The 19617-nt window shown below is 40.0% G+C and overlaps 1 protein-coding gene across 3 annotated transcripts; it reads left to right on the top strand.

Moving 5' to 3' along the window:
- The first annotated feature begins 198 nt into the window (after window positions 1-198).
- wipf2a (WAS/WASL interacting protein family, member 2a) lies at window positions 199-18563 on the top strand. Of its 3 annotated transcripts, none has more exons than XM_026359744.1 (8): window positions 199-680; window positions 7088-7230; window positions 7737-7869; window positions 8417-8527; window positions 9612-10298; window positions 12616-12861; window positions 14622-14723; window positions 16435-18563. In XM_026359744.1, the coding sequence occupies exons 2-8, from the start codon at window positions 7168-7170 to the stop codon at window positions 16476-16478; spliced, it is 1386 nt and encodes a 461-aa protein (XP_026215529.1). In that variant the 5' UTR covers window positions 199-680; window positions 7088-7167; the 3' UTR covers window positions 16479-18563. The 3 variants fall into 3 exon arrangements, with proteins under 3 accessions (XP_026215529.1, XP_026215527.1, XP_026215528.1); XM_026359742.1 differs by having other exon boundaries at window positions 14622-14735; XM_026359743.1 differs by lacking the exon at window positions 199-680 and adding an exon at window positions 4412-4632 and having other exon boundaries at window positions 14622-14735.
- Window positions 18564-19617: the final 1054 nt, after the last annotated feature.

Raw genomic sequence — 19617 nt, 5'->3', positions numbered from 1 at the left:
AACTGATCATATCATATTTGTGTATGCATTGATGTGCATGATACGTAATAATTGCAATTTTTTACTCTAAAAATACTAAATAAAATAAACAGATTATTGTTTAATTTTCTTTCTCAATAAAATGGGAGGAACACGTTTTAAGCTTGATCTAACTACTGTTACGAATTACGACAGCACCTGAACGCAGCTGCGTCCATTTTGTTGTCGCTCTGTTTCCGTGTTCCCGAGAAGGAACCGATAAAACGGGATCAGCGGGGAGTATGGCCCTGCTCGCGGGTCCAGAGTGCGGGAAGACCTTTCTGTAGCTACCCTAAACATATAACAGTTAGTCTTAAACACGGTCGGCTGTTTGTTGAAAGCGCAGTTTTGTCTCCGAGAGCTCCGGACTGCGTTGACATTGACAGTTGGAAAGTAAACAGCTCGATGCTAACGGCTAACAGCGGCTAGCTCCTTGAGAACCGCCACTAGCTGAGCTGCTAATCCGTCGACAGCTAGCTAACGTTAGCCGGCTAACCAGTCACTGTTTTCGGTTGGTGTTAAGTTACATCACCGCGACTTGCCAGCACCCTCCCATTCTATTATTTGTCAAAGTGCCCCGACGAAGGACTGCCACAACGACACTTTTCCATTCATGTTGTTTGGAGGATGAGACTGTGAAACACCTTGTTTTTCGAGCCAAGGCAAGTTGACGCTAACTTTACTCCACCTAAGTTTAAGCTAGCACCAGGTGTGTTTGTTTCAGTCAAGGTTTACCTGAGAGGGAGCGGCTGGAGCAGCCACACAACCTACCCAGGCCTGATAAATCCTGTTTTACTGAGCTTTGTCTCTGTTTTTACACGTTTCTGCTCGCTGGAAACTCCTGCACTTGTGCAACAACACGTATGATTAATGCAGTGGTGGAAGAATTTAAATGCTGGATTTTGTGTATTGTTTTTTGGGTGTGTTGCAGGTCCTCGCCGGTTTCAAATGCGTGGATTTGTCTAGTCTAATGAGGCGTTAGACGGTATTAAAAGTCTTTTAAAAGTCACTTAACCGATAAAAGTCTGCACTTGACAGTAACATAATTCTAATGCTGCAGATTATATTAGCCACACCTAAAAATACGCAGGGCTTAGAGCAAGTAGGATTATTTAAACATAGTTAAACATCTGTGAATCTCTGTTTCTCTTGCAGAAAATGCTGCAATAGTCAGTTTACTGTGATTTAAGAAAGGGAAACCCTGCAAATGATCACATCTGAGAAGCAGGAACTCTTTAGAGCTCCATTAGCTAATCAGTTAACAGCTATTTTGATCAATGTTTAATTGTTTTAGTTACTTTGACAAACATTAGGATATGATTCTTGGTGTTTTATATGACATAACATACACGAATCAGTTTCTGCAGTGCATAATATTTGAAAGTAGCTTGTTTGATAGGTATTATTTATCTGTAAACTAAGTAATATATAAAAGTAATGGAATGAAGTCAAATGTAAAGCTTCCTGAAATGGGAATGCATAAGTAAAGTTTAAGTTTCTTGAGTGTAGCAAAAGAGTAAATGTAATTACCAGACTGCTTCCCACTGCTGGTTTTATACTCGCTTAATAATGAAAAAAGTAAATGTGTGTTTAGTACACTATCAGTGTAATTGGTGGAGGATGATGTGCCATGGCAGAAATCTGTGTTTTAGCTCACAAACAGCCTCGGTTATGTCGAACTCTGGCTGTGAGTTTTTCAGAAAGCCTAGAAACAGTCACCCAGAGCTGGAGGCCTCCAGCTCTCTGCATTTCCTTGATCACAAAAGCATCCAGTTTCCTCATACAGCACCCCCCCCCCCCCCCCCCCCCCCCCCGGCTGTATTCCTCAGTGCAGCGTCACGCTGTTGATGTGGGGGAAACTTTTTTCCATTCAATGGTTGTTTACCAGCTGTTTGGGAGATTTGTTTCATGAAGACCAAACCTCAGTGATCATGGCCTAGTTAGAACTTGACTCTACTTTGATCTTGAATGGAGAGGAATAGTCAGATTATAGAGGTCTTAGGTCAAGACCTGATGGTTTTATTACTGTAATGACTACCAGATTTGTGTAGGTTTGCAATTAGATGTATGCTGCAGTGGTAATGGATGACAGGGGTGTTCATGAGGCACTAGAAGTCCACATCTTCTATCATGTTGTCAATTGGAAGAGCATTTTCTCCTTTTAAATTACATTTGGTATTTTTAACTAATAAGAGTTTATAATCGTTCAAAGGATAAGGACAGGATCTATTTATACAAAGATAATAAATTCAATATTGAAATGCATCTGATAACTTGAACCTCCTTATAGTTTATTCACTTGTGCCATGCAGCTCCATTGTCTATTCAAAGATTGTTAAACACACCCACAGCACATTACTGGTTTGCATGTATTTTTTTACACCCACTGCAATGAATTTCCATAAGAAAGGGTCAACTTTGCATGCAGGGTTTATCGTTTAATATCGTGTCCCTCAGAGCTGCCAGAGACCGTTTTTCGTAGTGGGTTGTTTAGTTCATCTATGATGAATATCACTACACACAAACACAAATCAAAACTCCAGCATAACTGCAATAGTGTAGTGAATAATACAGGGAAAAGGAGCTTAAAAAAAGATTTTGGACGCAATTCTTAGTAACCTTGTTGTTAGACAAATATTAGGCCTCAATTGTTAATTATTTCCAAATATTTATTGCAGTTTTCAAATTGCAATGCTTCAATTAAACATAAACCTATAGTCCTCTGCAAGTAACAGAAAGGATAGAAGGAAAGGCATGTATCCCTTCATCACTGTGGTCAGAAATTTGGTATTGTACTAGTATCACTGGAATGAATTTCAACATTTACTCTGCTCTTCCTTTTCAGCGACAATAATGGGATGGTGCCTTCAAGTGAAGAAAAACTGTATTATTGTTATTTCAAGCAAGCAAAATTGTGTCAAACAAATAAAAACAATCAGCTTTGTTTTATGATGGCATAGCATTTCTACTGCTGTAACTGGCTGCATGAGATATGAAAAAAGAATCCAGGTGATAACTGGCCGAGGAGTCAGCCTGTTACTGTGACAACAAGGAAATAAGACAAAAGGAAATGTCAATTATCAAGTGTAGCGCAAAGAAAACATTTGTCTTTGAGAAGCTTTGATAATTTAGAGGTACTTCCTCCTCTTTTTGCTCTATAAGCTCAGAGACGCAGTTTACATACCAGGTTTTGGTCCATAACACAGTGCAAGTTACTCCACCATCTCACCTGTTGTTAGCTTTACCTTTCTTCTCTTTGCGTGTAACGTCAGACTGCACTCGTGAGGTCATTAAGCTAATCTCATCAGTGGAGAATTCGTGTAACAATTCTCCAAATCTGTGGTTCACTCCAGACAACTTTTAAACAGTTCAGTTTACTTTGATTTTTGAACCCTTGCGTTAGTTTTGTGGTTCTGGTTTCAATTTCAGAACAGTTAAACAGTTACCATAGAAAACAAGTATGTCACATTTTCAGAATTTAGGTGTCGTCTTAGTATCCAACCAAAGTATTAGTTCTTATAATATTCCTACAGCACCAAACTATCTATTAGTTCACTGAGGACCAGTTTTGTTCCAACTTTAATCCAAGTGTTGTTTATCAAGAGACTTGTTTTTGATCTCCTGAAGGCGCTCAGTCCTTACATCTGTTAATGTTTTAGCAAAATCCTTGTGTCAGCAAAAGACCAGTTTCTCTGTTGTGCCTCCAGCTGTAATCCGCTAAGGAAGAAAATAGATTTCCCAAAAATAGAAGATAATGCCAGCTGCATAATATCAATTAACATAAATGGCTTATAAGATGTCATTTATTCAAACTGATGTCATAATAGTTGTTTTCAATTTACATTAATTTTAGAAGAAAAACAGAAGTTCTAAAAGTGACCAGAGCTGAAAGCATTGAAAGACTAATAATGGTCAAAATCATAATAAATACGCGAAAGGCCAGGAGAGTATGTTTTACGTTCTTATTAATGTGAAACATTCTCATTATACAGGTTTTATATTCAAAATTGTAGGTTTATATGTTTCACTATCAAAAGGAGATGTGGTGTGAGCTGAGTCTTTTAAAACCAGGCTCTGTCTGTGGCTTTAATCCTCATTCATTCATTCATTCATTCATTCAGTAGATCTTGACATATTTTTGTGACAGTTTCTGTCTCTGTTACTCTGACACTTGGTTTAAACCACGTCACCGACTGAGTAGAGATCTTGCTTGGCGAGATTCCTTTGGTTTCCCTCTATGAAAACCTGCCCGACAGTCAGGTGGCCTGAGGGGTGAAGGAACGGAGGGTGAGGGGTGGGGTGAGGAGCTGACACTACCTGTAGACAGCTAACTGGTTTGGGGAGATCCTGTGACTTGAGTCAGTCATTGTGTGCCGAGCTGACACATGTAGAGCAGTTTCAGCTGCAGTGATATTATCATAGGATGGTTTTCTGTGGCTGAACAAAGGCTGTTTGTGTTTTGAGTAAACTCAGCAGTAGCCTTCATTTATGTTGGGAGTAAACAGAAAACCTCTGATTTGTTCCATAAGAACACCAACTTTAAAGAAACTGAAACTGAGAAATGCTTAACACATGGACTTTGACACGAATAGGAGCATTCTGTGCATAGGCAAGGTGAGTACCTAGAAGTACAGAATTTGGTTTTCATTTTCATTGTTAAAAGAGATCATGATCTTGTCTCTTTTTGATGTTGACATAGAAATGCTCTCACAGGTATTTCCTTAATTGAGTAATTTATTAGAAAATTGTTAAAAAAACAAAAAAAAGAAGTGCATGTTACTCTTCACCCACTGCCTGAGAAGATGTGTTCTGATTGATTTTCAAAGTTGATTCATTAATTTACTTACACAGGCACATTCAACATGTTTGTTGGACCTTGACGATGTGCATAGGTTAGTAGAGTCTAATCTAACTATAGTTACTGTTAATTAAGTAATTGTCTAATATGTTGAATAACAGCTGTACACTACTAAATCGACACGCTGTATTTTTTAGGAATGATCAGGCTTCAAAAGTAAAACACAGAATGGTCATATGGTTTAAAGCCTGCAAATGAAGTCTTTAAATAGTTTTAATAAAATGTTAATTTGTCTTTGTCATGTAAGATTCCTGTTAACTAGAAAAACAATAAGTTCTCTGATTTTCCAGATATTTTTACTTTTTTGTTTCGACAGCCAAAGTACCAGCTTTCAGCCAGGAATACTGGTTCTAGACTGGAACTAAGAACCAGTTGCATCAGGAGCTGATAGTGGGATTTTCATGACCAACAAGATGAACTAAAGCTTTGTTGTAAAGATAAAAATCAGCATCTCATATATTTGATTTATTTAACTGCATCCTACTTAGTAAAATATAATTGAGGCTAATTAGCCAACTAACAGCTAAAACTAAGACGGGCTGACCTTAACATCTGATGTTCACATTTAACAGTAATCAAAACTATTAAATATAATCATTGTACATAGTGATCACAACAAGCAGCACATATGTGTTGGACTGGCAGTGTTTGGGTACAGGTGTGGGTTTGTAAAGTCCGTAGTGCTGGTTCTGTTTGTAGCATTAGCAGTGCTGTGACGTTGGAGACATGGAGACACACAATGACGTGATGACTTGGCTCTATAGTGTCTTTCTTTAACCTGTGGGAAAAGCTGGTGCTTGGAAGGTTCCCAAGTAGAACCCACTTTGAACCAGACCTTTGCACCAGGTTTGTGTTGGTTAAAAAGGGGTAACAGAGTTCTAAAGAGAGTTTTGATACATGGAAGTCAGTTAGCATTTTCGCACTGTGGTTCCCTCGTTCACTTTTTTTTTTTTTTTTTTTGTCTTAAAAAGGCAAACATGGTTTTATACTCCCAAGCTGGCAAACTATTCTAACTCAGTTTCCCAGTTTGTAGATTTATCAGCATCATGCAAAGAGCAAGGCTTTTGTAGAAGAGGTAAGCCATGTTGGAAACATGGTAGTAGTGATGTTGAAGCCATGCGATTGTGGTGTAGTTGTTTATAGCCAGACAATAGCTTTTTACATCTGGTGATCACAGAGGCAACAGAAATAATACGTATATTGAGAATTCCCATTGGCATTTTGTCGAGGGAGCCAGGTTAATGCTAACGTCTGGGTCATCCCTACAGGTCAGTAGGATTCATCCTCTGGAGTCCATTATTATTAGCAGTTCATGCTGCGGTGGGAAAGATGTTTTACTCTGGAGTTCCACAATCTTACTGTTGGCATACACATCGGATTAAAGCTGAGATTTAAAACACTCAAGACACCACTTCTTTGTGTCTGCTCTTCTTGAAATGCTCATCTTCTCCAAACTACACTGATGTAACCCAGGAGCTGCTTCAGCAACTTCTTTCTTTTACCAAGAATGTCTTTAAAGCAAAGTGGGACAGTGATTTGTTTCCACTGTGAAAGAGCAGAGTGAAACTCACTGGCATCTAGCTTGTCGTCTTGTTTTATCTTTAACATGCATGTAAAGCATCTGCAACTATTCTTGATCATATAATGTTTTACCAGTTCAAATAAATCAAGTTTTAAGGATGGTAAACAATGGAAGAAACCTCAGGATGAGCACATTTTGTCCTACAAATAGATGGAGTCTAATCCCCCACGTTGCTCAGTGGTTAACCAGCTGGAGCTGTGTGTAGAATACCACTGGGCCATGCTCAGCTTTTCAGAGCAGCCACATAATTGTTGCTTTAAGTATTTCCTGCATGCACTGTTGGCTTATGAAGAGCAACCGTGTTTGGAAATCTGTATTGTAGCCGACTTATCTTCATTAGACTAAACTGCAGCTGTAGAAACTGCTCACTTAGACAGACTTTTTCACTCACCTAAGAAACTCTTTGCCCAAAAAAATGCTTCATCCTTTAGTGTCATAAGGTTTTTATAGTTTCAGGTAAAGGACCTAATTGTGTTTGCTTGCCACAGCAGTGTGTAATTGAATTATTCGGTTCATCAGAACCAAGATTTCTAGGCCTGACTTGGATCTCTAAAGTGCAGCTGCCCGTCAGTGAAGCTGCACATGTTCCTCATCTTGACTAAATGAGACGTGTTTGTGTTGTTTTTCAGGAGCCAGTGTGTCGTCCCAGCTGAGACGCTGAAGTCATCTGTCTTTACCCCAGACAGAGAGGTGCCAACACAGGCACAGGATGCCTATTCCACCCCCCCCCCCTCCTCCCCCTGGACCCCCACCTCCACCCACCTTCAGTCAGGTGAGTGACTGGACTAAACATCCACAGCAAGTAGACCTGCAGAATAAATCATCAGATTAGATTAGATGATGATTAGTAGTTCCTTGCTCTGATCTATCACTTATATTTCTTGCCCTTTTTAAAGTTACCTTTTCTGGCTCCTTGAAGGTTTCTTTTAGAGATGTATAATGTTTGTAAAATATATTAATGTTTATGAGTCATGTCCTTGATATTTGTTCTGGGAGGGAATGTAGTCCAGTAAACAAGGTGTGGTTTAGATGCAAAGGTTTTTGAATTTGTCAATCAGTTTTATGACTCTTTGAATCCACTTTGTTTTCTGCACACACAAGCCAAAGTTTGACAGGATGACAGGGTTACCAAAAGCTGTCGCTAAATCGTCCGGAGAGTCATGTGACTTTTGTTTACAAGCTGCGGCTTTTTAACTACGCAGTGTGAAATGAAACAAACCAAGGTCACAGGATTTCTGGTGGTGGTTGTGATTACATATGTGTTAACTTCTTCCACAGGCAAACACGACTCCTCCAAAACTGAGCTCGTCCGAGGCTAAAGGCAGAGGAGCGCTGCTGTCAGACATCTGCAAAGGCACCAGGCTGAAGAAGGTCGGTGAGGTCAATGATCGGAGTGCACCAGTTCTAGAAAGTAAGTCAAACAATGTTTGCTCCATAGACACAAGTAGACTCCAGTATTTAAAATGGTACTATAGATATTTTTTAGATTTAAATATCTAGACCTGTGCTTGATGACTGATTTTGTAAAAATGCAGGCTCCACAGCCTGTGTACATTAAGATCCTTTAAAGTAGAATATTAACATTTTATAGCCCAATTATTGAAAGTATAGTAGTTTGTTTATTTACTTCCATTTGTCAAAAAGACAAGAACTGATTGAAGTGATAGAACTCTCAAATGTTGTCTATCACAGCAGAGTATTATCAGTGACCCCACATGTCGCACTCGGAGCCAATTTGATGGAAACAAGGAAGTTGGAAACACTTGACAGCAGTTTTCTGGAAGTGTTGTAGCTCATATTCATCTCTGTTGGAAATTATGCTGGTTGTTTCATCTCCCGTGGCGTTAACTCCTGTTCTCTGCAGATATTTGAATATTAAAATGCTTTCCCTCGTCTGCTTTTGTTTTTTGTTTTTTTTTTTTGTCTGTGTTGACATATGCTCTTTTTTCCTCCACCAGAGTCAGGAGGAGGTGGTGGTGGTGGTGGTGGAGGAGGTTTTGGAGGCGGCGGCCCTATGGGAATGGGAGGGCTTTTTCAAGGTGGTGTGCCAAAATTACGCCCAGTTGGAGGTAAAAACCTTTTTCATCTTAATTTATTGTGCATTCACTTAATTACTAATTCGATGTTTTCTGTGACAGCTGCACAACTTCTGTTATATGGGTAAATATAGAAACCAGAGAAGAGTCGGAGTTACTGTTGGTATGTCAGAGTCTTATCTACACATACAGTAGATAAACTGTAAATAGCAATAGGCTGCTTTTCATTTACTTCGGAAGTTCAAAGCTAGTAGGTACTGGAGCTTTTACACTGTGGAACTGGACCTGGACGTGTGACTTCAGCCGGTTGATATCGTTGAAGAACTTGTAAATTTACGCTTGTATGTTGTCTTGACATTTTTCCAAGCTTGTGCTTTTATTTCTGTTCCAACTAGTCTCTGCTTTCATCATATTTGTGTGGTAGGTCTTATCCGCAGTAGATGAAACGGCACAGAACGTTTGGATGAACTTGCACGTGCTTGTAAAAAGGCAGGAGCAAACAGACAGTTAATTTGCTGTTTGTAAAATTCTTTGCTGTTTATGTTAAGAAGACTGCAGAGCTGTAATACCTGCAGGATGTGAAACCCACAGTATAGATTTTACGGCTAAAATCTGGAAAAAATAACTGGGTCTAAAAATAAAACTGTTAATAAAACAGTAAGGCTGTGAAGGATAATTGTTTCACAGTAGAATCTGATTAAGTAGAGTAAGTAAAGTCAGTGTTGCCAAAGAACTGTTTTTTAATTTAGTGTTAGTTTAATTTAGTGCCTTTAGTGTTTTTATTGAAACAGTTTGAGCGTGGCTGCTAATTAACTTTCTATTTCCTATCGTGTCTGCTTTGTTAGTTACAAGCAGATGCTGGGAAAAGCATTTATTCTGTTCTTCCTTAAAGTTTGACTTTTATGATGTTATGATAAAGTTCAGTTTCTGCAGTGCCCCAATACATGGTTTATGGTTTGTTCTTTTCTGGACCACAAGTCATCACATTGCTTCATGTTTGATATTTCCCCGAGCTGTTTCAAGATACCATTAAAATATCTGATGTATGTCTGAGTTGTTTCTAGGTCTTTGTTTATTTACAGTTATGTTTTAAAACACGTATCTGTCCTCCACCCAGATGGTCCAGCTGGTGGTTCAGTGGGAAGATCTGCCCTGAGACCTCCAGGATCCCGGCCCACTGCCCCTCGACCCCCTTCAGGCCGCTCCACTTCGCCCACCCCAACGAACAAACCCTCTCCATCGGAGCACCAACACTCACATCGCCCCTCGCTCCCTGACATATCCCGCCCATCGAGCAGCAGCAGCTCCTCCACAGGCAGCGGGATGAAGCACAGCACCTCCGCTCCGCCCCCTCCTCCACCTTTCAACAAGGCTGGTCGTGGCAATGCTCCACCTGCCCCCAACCAGAAAGCAACTGCTCCATCTTCTACATCCTCCTCATACAGCAGAGAGAAGCCTCTCCCACCGACCCCAAACAGAGGTCCCACCCCTCCCAGCTCTGCAAAGCCAGCTCTGTCTTCCAACAGACCTCCAGCAGGTGGCTCCTCGGCTCCTCCACCTCCCCCACCATATAGACCACACACATCGGGCAACGTCTCCAACGGGCCGTCCCATGTAGATGGAGGTGGGGCCCCAGAGCTGCCACAGAGGCACAACTCCCTGCACAAAAAACACACTTCTGGAGGTGGCAGTGGAACCCAGGGACGCAGCCATGCTCCCCCACCTCCTCCTTCACCATCTCCATCCTCTCAGCAGTCTGCCAGACCACCACCACCTGCCAGAGAACCACCGGGACGCAGAGCAGGTAACCCTAACCCTAACCCTAACCCAGCAACAAAACAGTGAAGACAAAAAAAATTGTAATTGGGCTTTTTATTTTAATCATCTCATATCAATTCTTAAAATCCTGAGGTCGACCTTTGCCTTTGCTTCTTCTTTTTTCCTTTGTGTTTCCATAAAGGCCCTGATTCAACAGGGTGCTTTCTGCAGGTTGCAAAACCCACATCAAAATGCCTTATCTGAATCCACTAAATCAGTTAAACAACTATTTAAAAATGTATATGAACATTCATGATTTATCTATTTAACACCTACATGGACAGGTGGAGGCTGCTTGCTGTGACACTGATTGAGGGTGAGAGGCTGTTCACAAATACCCTGGACACTGAAATGGAGATACATATGAAAGAAGAGAGGTCACAGGAAGTACTGCCTGCTCACCAATGGTGTTAAGGGACAGTTTGACAGTCTGCTGTATGTCTCTCATTTATCTGATTCTGCTCTGAGTTGGAGGCGTTCAGAGTGTTTCTCCAAAAAACGTGAAAATACTTAGATTTATTTATTTTTATTTTTATTTTTTCAGTCTAAAACCAGGTTGGTTTATAATGCAAAAACATAATTTTCAATTTAAAAAAATTGACATAGGTGCTCACTGTTATGTGAGTCATCTCGAGTCACTATGTGAAGTCTACAAATGGAACAAAGAAAATAGTCTTGCTTGCTCGATTTTTATCTCTGTTTCTGATGAGAGGTAATGCTAACTAATGGCTACCTGCATAAATCAGGCTGATGTACATGCAAATGCAGATGAGTTAGTGACCTTCAGTTTCCATCCTGTCTGTGCTATTGACTTTCTGCTTTAATTATTTATTTATTTATTTATTTATTATGGTTTATTGTGTTATTCTTACACTATTTTGCACATGTAGGCCTAAAACATACAGTATTCAATTATTATTGGCATTTTCCAGAGATAATAAATTCACGGTTTTATAATCAGGAAATATTTCCATTTATATCTATTTTATATTCAGAGAAGCAACTGTATGAATCATTTGTTGAATACAGAAGAAATGTTAAGTTCTCATAAGTCCAGAATAAAAAAACAAAGGCACAACAAATACTCCAAAAAACTCTCAGCTGGAGGAATGTTCATACACCAGGCAAAGCAAGTTTCAACTTATTCTCTGTGAACCACTGCAGCCCCGACGATCTAACCTTAAGGCAGCATACCGTACATTTCCTCCACATAATCACACCTACAGTAGGTGGACTCTAAAAGTAGAGCAGACAGCAGCTATATCATTTGTTTGGCTCTGTATAAATGGCATCTGAGCCAAGTGTCTGCACAACCACTTAACATACTGCAGTGTCATATTCCCTGTGATACCTATAGCTGCTTTGGTGTTTTGGGAAATTGCCATTTTCCTCATTGAACAGCAACAGTCAGAGAAATGACAGCATTTCAACATGTGCTTGCTTTGATGCTGTACCTCCATATTGTTCAGGCGTGTAACCCAGAAGATGCCTTTAAGCGTTGAGAAAGAAAGACGCTTACACTGACAATGGACGCTAGTCTTGGTGAACTGATCCTTTAAATTGCATCAAACTGAACATGATACTGAGATGGTTTTATTCCCTCCTCAGAGCAGATCTGTGGCTCACTGGAAACATATTAGTAATTTGAATTCAGAGCGAACACACCAAACAGGAAGGCATTTGTTAGCTGCCACTCTGTGTTGTGATTGGACAACAGAGCAATTCGCCATGAGGCCTCCTGGTTTCTCTGCATTCCTGAAACCCTGTGGAATATTCCAGCATTCCTCTTTGCTTTTGCTGTCCTTGCTTTTCCCTTAAATTTACATGAACTCCATGACATCTGCTGGTTTTATCATTGGTCCTGTTCTCTGCTCCTCACTGCACTGTTCACTGTAATCAGCTGGTCGAGGGGCTTTACTGCTGTGTAATGATGTTGTGTTTTACATTGTTAGCTTTCACTGTTTAGCAGTACTGAAAGCACCATACCAGTGTGTTTACTGCTGAAACAATGAATTGATTGATCTTAGCTTTTTAAAAATACCGATTTAGTAATTTATAAAGCAATAAATTATAAATATTCTCTCGTTGTGGCTTTTTAAATGTGGGGCTTTGCTGCTTGTTTTGACCAGACGTCTCCCTGTAAAAATTATTCTATTATTGAAAAGTTAATTTATAAAGGGTGGCATTGACATAATTATAGGTGATGTTAAAGATGAAAAGGTCTTCTCCTTCCCTCTGACCTGTGTACATACCATCCTGATCGTGTGTGTGTGTGTGTGTGTGTGTGTGTGTGGTCTACGCAGCCCCCCAGGTTCCCTCTGCTGGGTCTCGCAATGGCGGTCGGGACGCACCTCCTCCCCCTCCCCCGTACCGTGGAAACAGCTCCGCAGTCTCAGAACCTCTCAACCGAGTGGGAAAACCACCTCCTCCCCTCTCCTCTTCCTCCATCTCATCATCCTCTTCCTCGCGCACCCCAACCGGACCCCCTCCACCACCCCCGCCCATCCGGAACGGCCACTCCTCCATCTCCTCCTCCAAATCAATCATGGGTGAGTTTGGATAAACATCCTCCTCCTCGTCTGTGTTTCACCTTTTACACCTACTAAACCATTTGTGTGTTTACCAGCTTCACTAAACAAATATTATCGTAGAACAGATCTGGATCTCTGTGTGGTAGAGTTCAGCAGCAGCCACCAACAAACAGAGGACCGGCCTTAAACTGTCCTGAGGCAACAGCTGGAAATGAGTGACTGAAAACTAGTCAGAGAAATGTGTCCAGTTTCTGACACTACATGTGATGGCTGCTAAAAACCTAAATGTGAACAATTTTTTGATTATTTTTGTTATTTCTTTATTGTAGTTATGAAAAAAAAATCATGCACATGCTATGACTAAAATGTGGCAGAACAAGCTGCCTTTTTAAATCCACCAGTTACTCAGCCTCTGTTATCGTCTTATTTGTCATCCTTATAGGTTTTATTTTATTCCCTTTCCTCCTCAGCTGTGTGTTGAATCCTCAGTCACTGGAGTTGTTAACATAGTTTTGTTTATAGTCCTGCTGTGTTGGCGTGACAGTGGTGAATGAAAGCTGATAGTCAAATAAGGCAGCCATGCAAACAAGCCTATTTCCTGTTGTACTGGAACAAATCAGGAAGGCAGGAGCAGTACCTCGATTACCTCAGGTTGAACCTCTCTATTTCCAGGCAGATAACACCAGGCTGTCGCTATGATAAGACAGTCATGCTCTTTTTTCTTTTCTTTTTTTGGTAGTCTCCAAAGTTAAGAGGAATGTTCGAGTCTGACTGTTCTGACAGTGGTTGTATGACCACACTTTGGATATGAAGCAGATCCAAGTCCCAGACTTGACCCAGATCTGATATATGAGGAAATGTGATTTGTTTGCTCAGTTATTTAAAAAAATAAAAGCACTACAGGTCCTGCATGTTACTATTTCAAAACATGTTTCCTGCTTTACACTGTTAAGTTTCCACATCACACTTGTGCAGGTTGCATATTGAACCATGATTGTTCCAAAGTAGTTAAATAAAAACTCACTAATCATATTTATGCAAGTGTAAAAAATATATAGCCTTTTATAAACTGCTCAAACTAATTAAAGGAACATTTATTAATCGGGGTTAAGCATCATGTTGGTTAAACTTCTGGGATATTGATCTGGTCAGTTAAGTAGGAGAGGGGGTTGTTAATCAGTTACAGGTGCTTTGGTGTTAATAAAATAAACAGGTGAACTAGAGGGGCAACAATGAGACAACCCTCAAATCAGGAATGGTTTTACTTTTTTCACTAGTTTTCCATTTGGCTAAGGTCAGTGTCACTACTGGTAGCATTAGGTGATACCTGGACCCTACAGAGGAGATACCCCTGGACATCATCCGTCATCTCATTAGAAGCATGTTCCGACATTGTCAGGCCTACATACAAGCACGTGGGGGCCATACAAAGCACATGGGGGTCATTTTGAGTTGCTGGAATGAAACTTCGGTGAAATGGACGAACAAGCTGCATAATTTTCTTTGATTTTCAGGGTGTCTTTGAATTCAGCCCTATGTGGGTTGATCATTTTAATTTCCATTGATGTGGCATCCTTTAATTCCTAACACATCAGTACAGTATAAATATCCAGCATGATTGTTTTCCCCATTGAAATCTGAAGTATTCCTTTGATTTTTTTCAATATTGTTTTTTTAGCAGTGTAGTTATAAAACTATTGGAGAGCTGGGCTGAACAAACTGCTGAGTTGTGTATTTACATTTTAAAAGTTGTTTGTGTGTTTCTTTCTTCCCCTAAGATGATTTTGAGTCAAAGTTCAACTTCCACCCAATCGAAGAGCTTCCACCTCCTGAGGAGTACAGGCATTTCAGCAAGGTCTACCCCAGCCATACCAATAAAGGTATGGGTACAGGTAAATAATGTCAAACTCAAACCTATACTAACACCAGGTGTGGGAGCATGTTGTTTTAGCATGAAAAGTGAGATTTAGACTGATTTAATCGGGTTGTGATCTACCTGGAAGATTTCAGACTGAGCTTTGTTGTTAAAGGATTTAACGAGGAAACTGATAAACTTGTTTATTAGGGACATAAACATTTCTGATAACATCACTCAATAAAACATGAGCTGGTGATTTCTGTCAATGACTGCTTTTTGTTAATAATTTATATGTGAGTTTTGTTTTGTTTTCTGTTGATACCTCATGTGAGAGACTTCAGCTCAGGTGTTGGAGTGAGTATTAAATAATTCCAGGACAGGTGGTTCAGTCTTGGCTTCACATTCCCACATGTTACAATTAACTTATAACAGTGACACAAAGTGGACTCAAAATGAAACGATCTGTGCTTAAAGCGCCGACTCACAGCTGTAATTTAATGGCTTTGTTTAAAGTTCTGTGAACCGTGTAGGTACTACAGTCCTTTTTATACATAGACTCCTGTTTTTGGTGGCTCCGAAATATTTGAACAGACAGTGCTATATGCTAAATTAAATAAGTAGTTTTAATACAGTTCCTGCCTGAGCTCTGGAAGCCGTGGACAGTGCTTCAGAGGAGCTGGTAGCTTCGGATTATAAGAAGTTATAAGAACTCTAATTAGGACTGTTTTTCAGACTCAACAGTCATTATGTGATAGTCCTGTGTATTTACTCTGGGAAGTCTTCTGTTGTTTGTTGCCACACATCTCCTGCAGGGTGTTCTTGATCTTGACACCTTTTCCTGAAAAGCTTGTGTCTCTCTAATGTTGTTTTTGTTTGTTCGGTGGCACTGACAGCTCTTTGGACTTCATAGTGACTGTTAACAGCAACAGGATCGTCACACTCTGATCTGTTTTCTGCAGGCAACTGTCCAAAAATGAAATAATCCTACGTGGTTCTTAAATTAAAGTTTGACCGGCTACACTTCCATCACATCTTGATCATTTTAATTCTGTTGTTGGTGCATAGAGCCAAAATTATAAAAATTATAATTACTTGTAGCAGTAACTGTACATAATGTGAGTAAGTAATCTGATCCCTCTACGAGGCAGAGGACTCTGCTTCCTGACATTTGACCGTGTTTTTTCCCGTCTAAGTGCAAAGAGGACAGGTTGACAGCAAGAAAGCAGTGTGTTTATTACCAAATGGTCAATGTGCATTTTAAGGCATATCAAGCTACTGCTAGCATTACATTCATGAATCCACTCAGCTCTCGCTGAGCTTTTTTGCTGTCTCCTTCACACTCTGCCCAATCCGTCAGTTCTTAACCACAACTTGGTAATCAATGAGAAATCAATAGCCTCACTCAAAAACAGAAGAGAGAGTAGAAGCAAATACTCTTCAGTGGGTCTGACTTCGCACAAGGCTTCAGCAGCACCTCGCCACGTTAAGATAGAAGTGACATGATGTATTAAGAACAGAATTTCCTCTCTAAAATGTAGTTTAGTAGAAATATTGAACTATTCTCAGATTCTGGTGTTAGTTTGTGTTTTAATGTTTAATTCAACAATGCTTTCATCATGTATTACACAACCAGTTAATGTCGGTTTGTTTTACAGAGTTAATCATTAGTGATTTCACATGGCAGATGTGACTTTTAGTGACCTCTGTGTCCCCCTCTCCCCCCCTGCCCTCAGCTGTGATCAGAGGAGCTCCTCCAGCGCCACCAGTGGGCAGGTGAACGGACCTCAGCTCAGGACTTGAACTCAGTCGACCATCTCGGTGGACGGTCAGGAGGGAGTGGTGAAGAAGCACTCGATTCACAAACACACTACAACAAGAACACACACAGATCCACACTAACACTAAGCCACGAGCGGGAAGCAGCACAGAGCAAAGTAAACATTACTACACTGCGCACATTGACACCACTCTGTCGTCGTCTCCGATCTTTGCACCACTCAGAGACGAGAAGCTGACGTGACCAATCTGACTGTGACCCACCTTGACTTCTCCTGCTTCTGATTGACACTACATATCAGGACCAAACTCTGAACACCTCCACATCTGTGCATTCCACCATTTTTTTTTTATGCAAACTTATAAACACGGTGATTTTTATCATTCAGAATAACGTGTTTTTTGGGGGTTTTTTCTTTTGTTTTTTTTTTTATTATTTGCAGTGTCGGCATTAATTTGTGGGGGAACGATTGAACACTACAAATAGAAACTCTTTGAATTTATGTTTGAATCTTCCCACAAAGCTGATGATGCCATGAATGTGGGGATTATTGATGATTATATCTATTATTTTGGTTAGTTTTGTCTTAAGTAGCCGTTCCGGCAGTGCCAGGTGAGGTGGGGGGGGGGCCTCAGTGTGCCAAAACCGTGCAGGTTAAAATAAGCTGCACAGAGTGAGGACGTTATTGATCACAGACAAACTGCATTACAAAAAACTTGCCAAGTTAAGACAGAAGCCTTGCCTGGTTTTTAAGATTTATGTTTAGAGAGAGACTATTACCTTGGACTTCTTGTTTCCCTACCTTTCTTTTATATGGGGATGTTTATATTTTCATCTTCAGGTGATGTTGCACGGCAGCTTAACTGCTAAACCGAGGCACTGTGCATGACACTCAATATGCACTTATAACATCAAGATTACACTCATGTTGATGTTTTACAAAACACTAACAGGGTTCATGCTGATTTTGTCCCTGACGTGTGGGACGAACTCTAGTTCACTTGACCAGCATCTTTCTCTAAACACTAAATTATTGTTTGTTCATTGGACCAAGTTTAGATGATTGTAGCTGCATGTTTGCAGAGTTTTCTAGGTGTTTATAAGGGATCATTTATATTATATTTGCAGAACTGCTCTTCTGGGAAAGTGTCTGTAAATGTTTAACTGTGTTATGAATCCATAATTTTACTTTTGCTGCTGGTGGCCATTGAAAGTAAGACTGTACGGCCAGAGAAAGATGATGCGTTGTCGAGATATTGCTATGCAAGCAGCAGGATGGACAGATTGTAGATGGTCGCAGCTAACCAAAAAAAGAAAAAGAAACACTCAAGTGCCAGAAAACTGTTTAAAACAGGAGGACGTTCTCTACTACACCTTTTTAAAGCGTGACCAATTACACATTCAAACCTATGACATGCAGGAAAAATGAACAAATGCTTGTTCAGGTCTCTATTCTCAGTGATGCAGCGCCTCCTGCTGGTCTTTGCCTTACACAAATGTGTTGTCAATCTGATCGGTACCAGTGCTTTTTTTGTTTTGGGTGAAGATGATGGCGACATAGTAAATAAGAAACAAGTATATTTGAAAATGCAATAAATATTGTATATTTACATTAAGGAATATGGTAATCATAGCTATTGATCTATTTTTATGTTGTAAAAAGCTTGTAATATAGGAAAGAGAAATGATTATAACAATGTTCCAGTCAGTGAGCTTTTATCTGATAGATCAGACTCTTTGTAGATCTTCTCTGGACGTTTGGCCCTGAGGGTGACGAGCTGAATGGATCTGTGCGAGGTTTGACCAACGAGCCAACATTATGGGGATCCTGTTTCTAAAGAACTTCAGCTTGACAGAAAAGTAGTGACGGTTATTCTGAGACGAACGATGGAGACAACACATAGAGCCACATTTCTGTCTTGGATGTACACTCACCTGAACAGGTGACTCATCACGTTTGTCTTCTCATCTTGTCACGTTGTTCACTAAGAGCAAAAACCCTGCGGTCATTTCATGTTAATCAACCATGTTTTTATCATTTGAATTGATTTCAAATAAATATATTCCTGTTGGGGAAAAAGGGTACATGATGCATGGTCTTTTTGTTCGTTGTGTTTTAATGATTGTTTCAGTGTGACAGTGTTTGGGGGAAAAACATTTAAACATTTTACTGAAAGGGGAAAAAAAAGGGGAAAAGCTCATTGTAAAGAGCAGCAGATACTTCGACTTGTAGGTATTAGCTCAGGTAGTAAAATTAAAATGACTTCATGTGTCCTGAGAAGTTATGATGGTGTGATGGACTCAGTCATAGAGTTTATTAGAATAACAAAAATGACAAAGTAGCTCAGAATAACAGGATCCAGATAATTGTTAGCTTGTAATTTACCAATAGTATAACATTAAAAAATAAATAAGCAGCAAATATATTGATTACAAATTATTACCACACTATAAAAAAAATCACAATCTCAGTTTTCTGGCTTTTTTTTTTTAAGTTGGAATATTAGATTGATGAGATTAATTTTCACTTTTCCAGTGTTTGCATGTGTGGATGAAGAAGTTCAGTCTAACATTGTTGCTCATGGTTGAATTTAGTTTTGTTTATTCCCACAGTGACAATATGATTTAACTCTCTGTGAGTAATGTGACTTTAAAACACAAGTGTGTCCTGGCAAAAACCGACGTCAACATAAAAACAAACTAACATCACATCCTCTGACTGGCAGATGCTCTTCACCTCAAGCTGAGGGTTCGTTTAAACTGCACAATTCTTAATATTTTAGTTTTTGGACGTGTTTTTGTTGTTGCTTTGCACCGATGGCTTCATCAGGACGGTCCCTTCTTTTATGTTTGAAGAAATGTGCTGCAGCTCTTTAAAATGCGTCAGTGGAGAAACATTCAACACTCACGTCAAATATAATCCGCCAAAATCGACAGGATGGAAATTCCCGCGCTCTCCTGCAGTCAATGAGCTGCAGCAGCACCGAGAACCGCGGGAAAGTAGCGGAAGGGGAGGTCACGTGACGCGTTTCCCGCCAGCAGACAGTGTGCAGAAGGGTGCAGCTTGTGGACTGATGTAGAAATGTGGCTGCAGATCAGGTAAAATACTTTATTCTCTTTGTACGAACTCAAGTGTCCG

Source organism: Anabas testudineus, chromosome 1 (assembly GCF_900324465.2).
Source record: "Anabas testudineus chromosome 1, fAnaTes1.2, whole genome shotgun sequence".
In the NCBI taxonomy this organism is placed as follows: domain Eukaryota; kingdom Metazoa; phylum Chordata; class Actinopteri; order Anabantiformes; family Anabantidae; genus Anabas; species Anabas testudineus.
The sequence above is the reverse complement of the archived record's forward strand: the minus strand, read 5'-3'. Positions and strand labels throughout refer to the sequence as shown.